The following is a 12777-nucleotide window of genomic DNA, read 5'->3' on the forward strand; positions in this document are numbered from 1 at the left end:
ACAGAAAGCCTTAAATAAATATCCTATACATTTATAGAAATTAGGGTGACATTAAATGGATTACTCACATGGAAAAGTTGTTGTGTATCTATTTTTGGGTTTGTTTTCAGGTTTCTTTGCTTCCTCGCATGGAAAAAGTTCGCCTCTTGGAATTTCCTGTCGATTTATAAAAAAAAAATCGCAAACATTACGCAAAAGTATTTATTTAAAAAATCAATGAAATAGTAAAAAATCATGAATTGTTTATATTATCTTTCTATATAAAAGACATGCCCTGATATTTGACGAGGCATAGAAATTGACTAATTATCAAAATTTTTAAATATCTATAGATTTTATTATCATAATTTTAATTGTCTCATTATATAAATTTTTATGACATCACTTATATAATATATCTTATTTTAAGTACACCTATATTGTCGTACATGATATTCATGCTTAAATCCAGCATTCTCAGCAGCAGACATCTTGGTTATAAATGTATTTAAATTCCTCACGGGTATAATTTTGTTTGTTGGACGGCCCTTTTTAGCTGTGTGATGTACATCATCCACTCGGTTCTGATTATTTGGTGCTTGTATGTTGCTTTTTTCTTCTAAAAAAAATCATTACATAACAAATTCTATCAGATGCTATTATATTTCAAATGATTTGTGAACTAATTTGAATAATTTGTTTTCTATGCGACAATTACTTTATAAAATGAAAACTCATATATAAAACTGTAAAGGGGAAAAATCGGAAAGCAATAAAAACATTAAGTGATTTGAATGAAGATATTCGTTTTATCAATGAGTTACTCTGTATAAGTTCCATCGTAGAGCTTGTTTCTTTTAATGTTACTTCCATCTTTTTCAGGAGTTTTATTCCTGCTTGTTTCTTTAACCTTAATGAAGATAACATTAAAGACACATCTAATTAATTTTTTTGAAAATCAAAAGACATTTCCTAAAAAAACGAAAGGAATATAAAAACACGATTAATCACTATCTCTTATATATATTTAGGAAAACAAGATAATGTATACAGAATCGGAAGAATTGACCTTGAGTAATATTTAATTCATATACTTTCTCTACCTTATGAAAATGACAGTCAGTGCAAAAATGATGATAGCAGCAGAGCATGCACCCAAGACGACAACCAAATTTATTGCATTCAAAGACGATGCATTTAAAACCTGAAGACCTGCCTCTTCTCCTTAAATAAAAAAAATGGAAGAGAAAAACGATTACTACAGCGCCCGACGAATTCGGTAATCTGATAGAATGAGTAAATGCAATTATAAATTTTAAACATGTTTTCTGTGCATGTCTTTTAATGCGTGTACCTAGCGTTGACTTCTTCCAGAAAATAACTAAGCACTGTTATATTTTTACATGTAAGTATTTAAGAAAATAATTAAGAATGTTGAAGGCACAAAGCACATCGTAAACTATGAAAATCAAAGGTATGCATGAAAATATTCGTATTCTTCTGTTCTCGTGACAGCTTAAAAATGGTAACAAAACTACAATATACCTTCTGTGCATCCATAAATATGATGACATGTTTTGTTGCATTTTAAACCACAGACTTCAGAGCAGTTTTTCCCAAAATAGCCTTCCTTACATGCTTATAAATACATATATGAAATAAAAACATGCATGTACATAATGCAAAAAATCTATTAACATGTAATGATTTGTGAAGGTCTTTGTAAAGAAAAGCTAGAAAACTGAACGTCAAAAAACATTCAATTTTATTCAAGGTTCTTACTATCAAAACATCTTATGCCAGTGTAACCTTTGGAACATCCTTCTGAACAGGTTCCATTTATGTTGTCACATATACCGTTACAGTGTTCACTACAATGTTTACTGCAATTTTGTCCAAATGATCCACTTTGACAAACTATAGAAGGACATAAATGATTAAAAAGATGTATTTAATATTGAGGGGCAAAGAAAGGAAAGGAGCAACTCACATTTGGTACAACGATTTCCTTCATATCCTGGATTACAACCCTTTTCACAGTGACCATTCTCGTTGTTGCAGAAGGTGTTACCCTCAAGGCAGTAGACACTGCAGTTATGAGCACATCCATCACCGTAAGTCCCCTCCTTGCATTCTATATGCAGAATTTCATAATAAAAAATAGTTTCAATTTTTAACTTTATATCAAACAGATAAAAAACCTTGCAATGCCCACCCATAATTACAGCAACAATTAAGTACAAATGATACTAACTTTTTTACAAATCCCAAACTTTGCAACATTAATAATACTTTTACAAGTAAAATGAATAATATTAACAGTAGTTTTATTTTAACATTCAAAATTTCAACATAATGGGATTTTAAGTCCCCCAAAGTGAATAGATAAATAAGGATAATTGCACATAGGTTCCATGAATTTTGAACATTATATTAGAAAGCTTACAGATTTATAATATTTTTAGAAATTTATTAATCACATGATTAAAAACCAAAATACGCCAAAATATTCACCAATTAGAAGACTGTGTAGAAATAAATATTATGTTCATTTACTTATTTTTTCATGAAAATTTACTTTGATCACACTGCTTTCCTATCCATCCCGCTGCGCATCCTTCCTTACAATTACCGGTCACGTGATCACACGTCCTATTTCCCCTACAATGTCCTGCACATTGTCTTTTACACAATTTACCGTACAATCCCCCTGGACATTCTGTTTTGCAAAGAAAACATGCATTGTGATCATTTTAATATTTTTTAATGTGATTGTGTTTAGATTAATATAGCAAATTATTTTAATAACCGGTTTTGCACATCTCTCCTTCATATCCAGGCTTGCACCCTAAACACGTTCCATTTACAATATTACATCGCTGGTCTTGACAGTGGGTTGGACAGGGTATACTACAGTTACTTCCATAGACTTCAGCTTTTGAACATCCTGTTTATAACAAAATGTTTCCTTAATTTCAAATGTTCTTTTTATCATAAAAACTAACAAACATATAAACAAGTGAAAAGAAAAATGGTTACTTTTGTTCACTATGCTATTTAAAAGAGGGTATATTGTAATTGTCATCTAAAATCTTTCATGCATCTACAACCTCCACAGTTCTGATTTTGTAATCTTTTCTAGTTTTGTATGCCTCTGTAATTGAAGTTACGGTTGAATAAAGTTATGTCGTGTCCGTCCGTCTGGGTGTCTCTCTGTCTGCTGTTTGTCCGCAAAAGCATTAATCTTGCCCATAACTTTTGATTTCGTGGAGGTATGAATTTGATATTTCACACGTGTATGCGTTGTCACAAGACCTTTCTTTGGGTTACCACTGAGACCTTAACCTTATGACTTTGACCTTGTGGTTTGACACACTTTTCCACAAAAATTCTAAACTTTTTGTTCATAACTTTTCAACGGTAGATACTAGGACTTTCATATGTCACATATGTATTCTTTATGACAAGATCTTTCATTGGATACCAACAACTTTGACCTTTTGACCTTAACTTTGGAGATTTTCGTACGTATGAAAAAAGTTTAACCTTGGCCATAACTTTTGAACGGTAAGGGCTAGGACTTTTATTCTTCGCATATATAATTTTTCGTGAGAAGACCTTTCATTGGATACCAAGGCCCTTTATCTTGACCTTGGAGTTTGACCTACTTTTAAAAAACAAACTTTGACTATAACTTCTAAAGGGCTAGGGGTCCGGCTTTCATACTTCACAAATTTAATTCTTGAGAGAAGACCTTTCATTAGATATCAATACCTTTGACCCTTTGACCTTCACCTTGGAGTTTGACCTGCTTTGCAAAAACTTTCATCTTAGCCATAACTTTTAAACGGTTAGGGCTAGGGCTTTCATACTTCATATATGTAATACATGTGAAAAGACCTTTCCAGAGAAACCAAGAACTATGACCCTTTGACCTTGACCCTGCATTTTGACCTACCTTTCAAAAACTTGTCCTTGGCCATAACTTTTTAACAGGTGGTGCTAGGGCTTTTATATTTCACAATCGTATTTACATGTGAGAAGACCCTCTTTTGAGTGCTGATATATTTAAAATCTTCACTATGTTGTTGACGGAGCATCGGTTTTTCACAAACACGTCTTGTTTTTTTTTTTTTTCATTTTAAAATTAAATATATTATATATATATTCCGGGCTTTTAACTTTAAGCTTTCAAGGACCAAAGAGTGGACATGATTTGTGATTTGGATATAGGTATGTTATACCAGTATGATGCACAAACACATGTATTTTTAAATTTTTTTTATTATTATTACTAATGTAATTAAACAAGTAATTAAAGTAAATCTTAAAAATACCTGTAACTTTCACTTCACATAACTCAGTGATGGGATTTGTTACGTATCCATTAGGATATGTAACTCCGTCCAGTCTTTCATTGTAATAGATAACATAACGACCATATCCTATACACGTTGTATTAAACTCCAAGGGAGGTAATGGAAGTTCGTCCTTGTAACAGAGAGTTCCATCTTCTTTGTTCGGAGTATCGGATATATAAAGGGAAAATCCAGCAAAACGACCTCTCTGCCTCATTTCTTAAGAAGCATCAAAATTCAGAGCATCAATAAACAGTGACCTTTACTATTTTTTAATTAAATTCTTAAATTAAGAAGACTAAATTATTAAATTAGAAAAACGAATTTATTCAATAAAAAGAACGAAATTATTAAATAAAAATCTGAACCTTAAATGTGGAGTTTATCGATTTACACGAAAAGGGCTTTAACTAATGAATCATTCCATAAAGTACACGTCTTCTATAGAACGGATTGTTTTTTTACCTTAAAAACAAGTGTGATATTAGCAATTATCGATAGAATTGCCATTTTGAGTAAACACTCACAATACGTGAATAGGGGAGACTTTTACCCTTGACTATCTTATATACTTTGATTTTTTTTAATTAAACTTTAACATGGTTATTGTAAACCTCGACCAGTTCGATGAAAAGACCAATAATTTATTTATTTGATGACAAGTTTACGTTAACATTTGCTCAGAAAATCTAATAATCAGCTGATAACAAATATTGACATGACACATCAAAGAGATTAAGCACAAAAATTTAAGATATATGTACATGTCTGTTGTTTACCACTGCTGAACAATATCACATTTAGGACATTTCAATGACTACGGGTCATTTTTGTGTCGCCTGCAGAGCAGAGCGGCAGTAAGGGATCACTTTACGCGGCGTGAGTTTGTCTGTCTTTCTGTCCGTCCATCTGTCCGTCTGTCACTCGTTGTATCTCAAGAACCATACGATATATGAACTTGATATTTTGCACATTTATTGTTTGGCACTATTGATTTGTAAATTACCATGGTTACCGAAATCGTGACCCTTGACCTTTTCGTTCGACCTTTTTTACTAAAAGTTAAAAGTGCCAAAATATAGCACGTTATTTTTTTACATTTCAAAGCCAATTTTATGCTTTTTGAATGTGCACTGATTGTCATTAAAAATATAAAAAATACCAACGTTACAATTCATTTGACCTTGATCCTTGACCTTGTTTACAAAGAATACCCTAGACAATTTAATTAGACTTAGGACTTTTGAATTTTGAGTGGTGAGTGTTGATAAATAACATGTATACATGTTTTTGAGCTCATTATACCGTTCTTTAAAACTGTGTAATATTCAGTAACAAGGGCGGCACCGAGGAATTACTTTACGCGGCGGCTGTCTGTCTGTCCTTAGGTCTGGCCGTCTGTCTTTCTGGCATACCTTGTATCTCAAGAACTGTTAGTTATATGTATTTAATATGTTGCGCATTTATTGCTTCGCACTATGGCATTTGTAATTTGCCATGTTTACCGACCTATTGACCCTTTACCTTGTCTTTTGACCTACTTAACTAAACATTTAAAAGTGCCATTATATCGCAGATTTTTGATATTTAAGGGTAATTTTATGCTATTTTTCATGTGCATTGGTTATCATAAAATTAATAAAAATACCAACATTACATCAACTTTACTTTGACCTTTGTCCTAGTTTACAAAAATAACCCGGACAATTTGGTTAAACTTACGACTTTTGAATTTTGAGTTGTGAGTGTTGATAATTAATATTTATACTTGTCTATGTGCTCATAATACTGTTCTTCAAAACTGTATATTCTAAAATGGATCGTGTAAAGTGATATTTAGTTATTGGGAATCACGTTTGTTTTGATTGACAGACTCTATCACAGTCTTATGCTATGTGTGGATTTTTTATTTGAAGTGTGTGTTTTTATGAACTTTGAAATACTGTATATGCTAGAGGCATATAAATAGCTGACCACCCTTAGATTTATTTACATCTTTAAAGAAGCTAAACTCAGGCGACACATACATACTTTGGAGCACTAATTCAATTATTAAACAAGTCAAATTGGTTACCATGATTAGATTGTAATGAATGATTACTTAATTAAGCAAAACACTTCTAATTTCCTGGACATTTTACCAAAACATAGTTAGCAGCGATGCACTAACTAAATGACAAATTCTCAATCTGTATTTATAAGTCAGTGATAGTTGTTAGAAAACATGTCACAATCTTGCATAACATATCATTCTCTTAATTGTTTAAACATTAACCTAAAATTTATTGGTACAAGAATAGGCGCTAGGTTTCGTTCGGGGGAAATTTTAATAAAGATTGACCTTTCAGGGATTCATGAGCTCTTTTGGAAAGTATTAAGCAAAAAGAGCTATGCTATGTCTCAACCTTGACATTGTAGGGATGCGACATAGCAACAAATACAATTTATCATTGAATCAAATGCTGACTGACGTTTTTTTTTATATCAATTCTTAGTCCATGTTTTTCACACTGAAATAATAACGGATTTTGCTGACATTTTTCATTGATGGCAAAAATCACACAGTGGTTGTGACCGGTCGGCAAGGGATGCTCACTCCTCCATGGCACATGATCCAACCTTTGGTGCTTAGGTCAATATTTGCTCAACAATACAATACAACTGCATGCAGTAGATAACCAAACCTGACAAAAGCCTTTATTTCCTTCAGGACCGGAAGCAAAATTACAATCAAGACATCTTAAATCCTAATCTAATTTAAAAGATAGCCTACCCCAGTTGCGGTAAAAATTAATTTTACAACACAGAAAAAACTGTGTCTAAAGCCCAAATTCGACGGGTTTTCTGTGTTTCCAAATTCCTAAGGGGTTAAACTTTGACCCTAGCGAACAGCCATGTGTTGGGTTTAAAGTTAAACACCCTTTCTGAAATATGCTCAAATGGTATTTAAGGCTTCTCATTATATCAATTTTTAAAACTGAGAACCGAAAGTAATTTAGTATATTTTTTGAATACGAAACCCTGTGCCACATAAGAAAAATCAATTATCAACACTGATTGCATAAAAAATGCAATAGGAATGCAATAATCATTTTTTTCAGACAATATGAAATTTGGGCATTAATTTCATTAAATCGTTCAAACGTAAATGCAAAACAAATGGGCAAACAGACAGATAAACATGCAGTGGAGGACAGACGACTAAAAAGAAAGACAAGTTGATAATCCTCCCCGCTTTCATCGATAAGCGTTCAATTAAAAATAAATATAGCTTTCTTGTACTTTTCGTAAAATAAACATACCGTAATCTCCATAATCTCTGAAATACACAATGATGCTGTAAATGTTCAAATTCGATCCAAGATCTATAGTCCACCATACGGTTTTATCAGGAGAGTTCTGACCTATAGCGTCATTCTTCATGCATGTTTCAATATCGCCATCAATCGCTTTTTCTGGACCACAAGGAGGAATACATCCAAAGACTTTAGACTGTGTGGCGATTTTATCTCTTGATAATTCATCTAAGAAGAATAAATTAATCAAGCTGACTGAAATTATTGCATTCTTACTGCATATTACTTACTGATTCCATAAAAAATTGAAAATACTGTAGCTCCGATAAAAAGACATAGAGGAAAGATAATGCCAACTGAATCTATAACTCACAGAGAGTTACATGTATATATATTTGGACTAACATACCGAAACTGAGCCCAACATCATTCTGCAATCATTTGGAAAAAATGAAACACACCCTGTTGCAACCACTATTGAAATAACGACCACTATTGAAATAATTATATCAATATTATCAACAATTTTTTACTATGCATTCATAAGATTCAAGGAGCAATCACTTGACGTTAAGTGACGTTACATCCAAATTTGAAACCCGATAAGCTTTCTATTAGTTATACATATCTTTCATTTCTCTAGATTTTTCTTGTCTTGTTTATATTTAAATATTAAATATCTAATTTAAGACAAGTTACTTTTCTTCTATAATGTCTTTTGTGTTGTTTCGGATATTAATTGAAATTGCGCCTTTAGAAGTAAAGAATTATTTTGAATTTTACCTGTATGATGATGTGTACCTAAACAAGTGTTTAAATATTACATCGCCATAATATAATACAAGTGATGCTCAATGAATGATGACATTGGTGCTCGGAAAGACACAGTAAACGTTTTTCAATGATTTTGTTTTAATGATTTTATTTGAATATTCTCTGTTAACAAAACATATAACTTTTTATCCAATTTCAAAGTTTTCACAACACATTTTTAAGCATGGTCCTTCGTATTCTTGAATGTGGCAGATCTTATAATATTCTGTACTTCTTTTATTTTCTGAAAGGTGTTTTATTTTAAGTTTAGGAAAATAAACAAATCAAATGTTAAAAGATCTGACGAATATCGTTGGTGTGACAAAACATTAACTTTCGGTTAATACCCAAAACTTCTTGAATCTTCATGGCTTGGGTTTGGACGCTGTCTTCAGAAATGTAATGTTGTGGATTCCTGATTCTGATTCTGGTTTCTTCTTCTCATAAACCTTTTTGATTTTTTGCAAAAAAAATTGCTTTCTAGACTCCTCCAGAATTCTAACTGCACACAGAATAAGATCTCTTATATTTAAGAAAATAGCAAATAAAATTGCTTTTGTGCTCTTGCAATTCTTTGCTTCTTTCAGACATTTGCTGTTCTGTCAAGTGCATCTTATTGTAAATTTGTTTTGAGGGTTTAACGCAATGGATTAAAGTTTCATTAGAATGTCATATGATTTCTATGTTGTACATGTATGTCATCGAGCTCATAAAATTATTTATTGAAAAGCCCTCGTATAAACAACATCGCCTATACCTTCTCTGCAAAAACAATGTTTAGAGGCACAACACAAAGCTAACGCCAGATTTGTTTCACTTTTTTACGCGTTTAGCTCTAAACAAATTTCATTTTTATACACGTTTAGACTTCAAACCCGGCATATTAAGCTGCAAAACATGCTTACCCCCTAAACACTTTAATCTAAAAACATAATTTGTTTTACTTTTTTACGCGTTTAGACCTAAACACGTCTCATTTATAAACGCATCAAACTTGAAGTGTTAAGTTTCTAAACACGTTTGGCTCAACAACATTGGGTCCAACACAATAGTTTAAATTACAATTCTTCATGAAAAATATTATTTGATAACTTACCTAGAAATTCATTAGCATAATTTCTTTACTACACTTTGTTGGTATATTGTTTAACATCCCTCTCGAGAATTTTTTCACTCGTGTGGAGACGCCACCACTATAAATCTTATTATATAGTATATTTATAGTCCCTATAAAATCTCTGCAATGTATACAAGCGCAAAAAGTTCATAATACTACAAGTTCACCGGATTTAAGGCCAGATTCACCGGAGGGTCAGTGCACGTGTAGGGGCATTGTGACGTCACAATCAACAATTCACACAACGTTGTAAACAATAGTTGCCAGCTATGTAGGAAAAGTGTTAAATAAACTCAGGATTAAAGGATTATTTTTAAACATTTTGACTGCTTGCACATACCGAAACTCGAAAAGGAAAACACGGAGGTTAGAAATTGTAGTTTACAAATTGCATTTTCCCTCTAAACATATATTCCAATGGAAAGAACATAAAATAGACAAATTCATATATGTTCATATACATACATGTACATGTAGGTTAGTGCAAATACAAAAATTTTCAACTGTAAAATAATTTTGGAAAAGGAAATTTTACTTAAGAATAAGTGTACCTACCGTATCCAATCGAAACGTATATTCCAGTGGAAAGAACATAAAGTAGACAAATTAAGATCATCTCGGTCTTCATATGTGATTGCTACTGAATGGGAAATATTAAAAGTCGTTTTATATTAAGATACAATGTATATGGTGGGTTGGAGGTGCAATCATTCAATGGGAAATGATTCCCAATAATTTTACTTTAAGTACAAATACTTTGAAATTAGTTAGCATTAGGACCCTTGGAGAAAATGAACTTTCACATAAAAAATTCTTTTGTTAAAAATTAAACTTATCCAAATTTTTGGTGAGTTTTGATCTGTGTCTTGTAATGATTTTTATGCGTTCAAAATATGAATAAAAAGACGTGGTCATTTATTGATTACACTCCCCCAAAAATGCTTTGTATGTTTTGGGTCAAAGAGACCAGTGGATATGTGAAAAAAATTAAGGGTTCACACACAAAAAAAAATGATGTATGGATTGATAAGTATCTTTTGGCTGATTTTGATTTGAAATGACATAAATAATAAATCCCTGAAATATAAATAAACCGTAAGATTTCCTTGGTGCTTAGATATGAGACTTTGTTTTGCTTCTTTTATAATTCCATAGAAAATGTTGCACAAAATTTTTACTTTATGACAAAATCTTGTAAATTCTTCCACTATACTTGGAAAACATTATACCTAGACTGTAAATAAGATTACAATCATGATCAAAATTACTGTCAATGCAATCTTTGCCTAAACTGTAACGAAGACGGTGGGCAAATGTATTTTCTCCGGATGTAAACGAAACCAGTCGGTGTACAAACTTTATTCCAGTCATAGGTTTCTATAATCTAGGTTTTCCTCTACGAATTTTTTTTCAACGGACAAATGTTCTTCATGGTTATTTGACAACAGATTGTCATTTCATTTAGGTAAAACAGAATCTATTGTATTTGGTCATCCAAGAAAGCTTAAAAACGGAACAGATTTCAAAATTTTAGGTAATGGTCATGTCATTAAAGGTTCTGAGAGTGTTGAATATTTAGGAATTTGTCTTGACAAGTTTCTTTTATGTAAAAAATTATTATTAAGCATCATACAAGAAGTTAATGCTAGACTTAGTTTTTATATAGAAATGCATCTTATCTTAGTATGCAGTGTAGAAAGACCCCATGTTCTGCCTTGATACAATGTTATTTTGACTATATCTGTTCTTCTTGGTATTGTGGAATAAACAAGCAATTAAACACAGATTACAGGTACTATCTATCATCTGTATGTTCTGCAACTTATTTAATAATAATTATTTGTATATGTTCAATAAGATCTTCATTTAGTAGCATAGTGCTGAAATAATGTGTGTGGTTTTTTTTTTTCTATAAGTAGGCTAACTTGTACTGTTTTAAATGTGAATCATGACATTCTGTAATAATTTTACCGGAATAAAATGAAATGAAAAAAAAAACATTTGAAAATTCTACATCGAACATTTGACGAATTTTAAGGAATTTTTATTTTTTTGTTTGCAAAGGTATATTGACTTTTGGCATTTTGTGTAACGCAATTACATATGTACCCCTGATGGAGGCAAGATTAGCCTGATTTTTTTTAATTCCGCTGCATCTTGTAGTCCCTTTGTATGGTTTGTTTCAAAGAAAAATTGAATTAATTTAAGATAACAAAATTTTGGATTGATGGGTGAAATGTTGATTATGTTTATTATCAGTGGATATAACAAAAAAGAAATTATCTGTAATTATTTCTGTTTTTTTACATAGTACTTTCCACACCGTCAAATTCAAGAATAGCATGTCTTCTCACTAAGATACAGTATATATGGACAGTAGTGAAGGAAAGACTTCAAGAGTACTGTGCAACAATATATTCAAAAAGTGGTGTGAATCAGATGTGGATACTCAAAAATCCCAAAGAACTTTTGGACACTTTGAAATCACAAGATTTTACCAAAATCAACAGTTAAAAAAAACTTACGACTTTTTAACTTTTCAACCATTCCCCATGATAAATGAAAGTCCAGGCTTTTTATATCATTGGCAACTGCATTTGCAATAAAAACGGAACTCCTAAATGAACTTACTTGGTCATTGGTTAATTTGAAAAATAATTTTGTTTAAACTTATTCTGATTGCACATACAAGTGCTCTGAAGTTGACATCAAAAGGATGCATGAGTTTCTGACTGACAATATCTATGTTGTTTTTGCAGACTAGGTCTTCCAACAACCCATTGAAATTCCTATGTGTACCAATTAAGTTCCATTATTAACAATTATTTTTGTATTCATGAAGCAGAATTTGTGCAAAATCTTACGCGTGTAACTCAACATTTAGATATATCGACGATACCGGGTATATTGTCAATTAGGAATGGTAATTTCTACTCATATGTCGATGCGATGTATCCTGGTGAGCTGCAGATAAAATATACCACAGAGTCTGACACATATGTTTCATACTTGTTTATTTTACTTGAAAAAGATTTCAGTGGTAATCTACCAATCAAGCTCTATATGATAAACGTGACGACTTCAACTTTTCTGTCGTCAACTTCCCTTACTTATCAAGTAATATACCTTAATTACCTGCATATAGCGTTTATATATCTCAGTTGATTCGATACGCGAGAGCATGCTCTACGTATGAACAATTTCTTAAACGAGG

The 12777-nt window shown here is 31.7% G+C and overlaps 1 protein-coding gene across 1 annotated transcript in view; it reads right to left on the reverse strand.

The window, feature by feature from the left end:
- Positions 1 to 404: 404 nt before the first annotated feature.
- The window catches only part of LOC134235558 (uncharacterized), a 34696-nt gene continuing 22323 nt past the window's right edge, over positions 405 to 12777 (reverse strand). The window contains exons 7-16 of the mRNA XM_062717695.1: positions 8043 to 8064; positions 7640 to 7861; positions 4317 to 4556; positions 2789 to 2926; positions 2558 to 2698; positions 1970 to 2113; positions 1762 to 1896; positions 1083 to 1203; positions 804 to 889; positions 405 to 598 (exon numbers count right to left, since the gene is read on the reverse strand). Coding sequence (XP_062573679.1) covers positions 405 to 598; positions 804 to 889; positions 1083 to 1203; positions 1762 to 1896; positions 1970 to 2113; positions 2558 to 2698; positions 2789 to 2926; positions 4317 to 4556; positions 7640 to 7861; positions 8043 to 8064 — 1443 coding nt within the window. The remainder of the gene's footprint in view (positions 599 to 803; positions 890 to 1082; positions 1204 to 1761; positions 1897 to 1969; positions 2114 to 2557; positions 2699 to 2788; positions 2927 to 4316; positions 4557 to 7639; positions 7862 to 8042; positions 8065 to 12777) is intronic.

This window comes from Saccostrea cucullata, unplaced genomic scaffold (assembly GCF_032062105.1).
Source record: "Saccostrea cucullata isolate Sc308-1 unplaced genomic scaffold, CSIRO_AGI_Scuc_v1 ctg969, whole genome shotgun sequence".
Taxonomy (NCBI): Eukaryota; Metazoa; Mollusca; class Bivalvia; order Ostreida; family Ostreidae; genus Saccostrea; species Saccostrea cuccullata.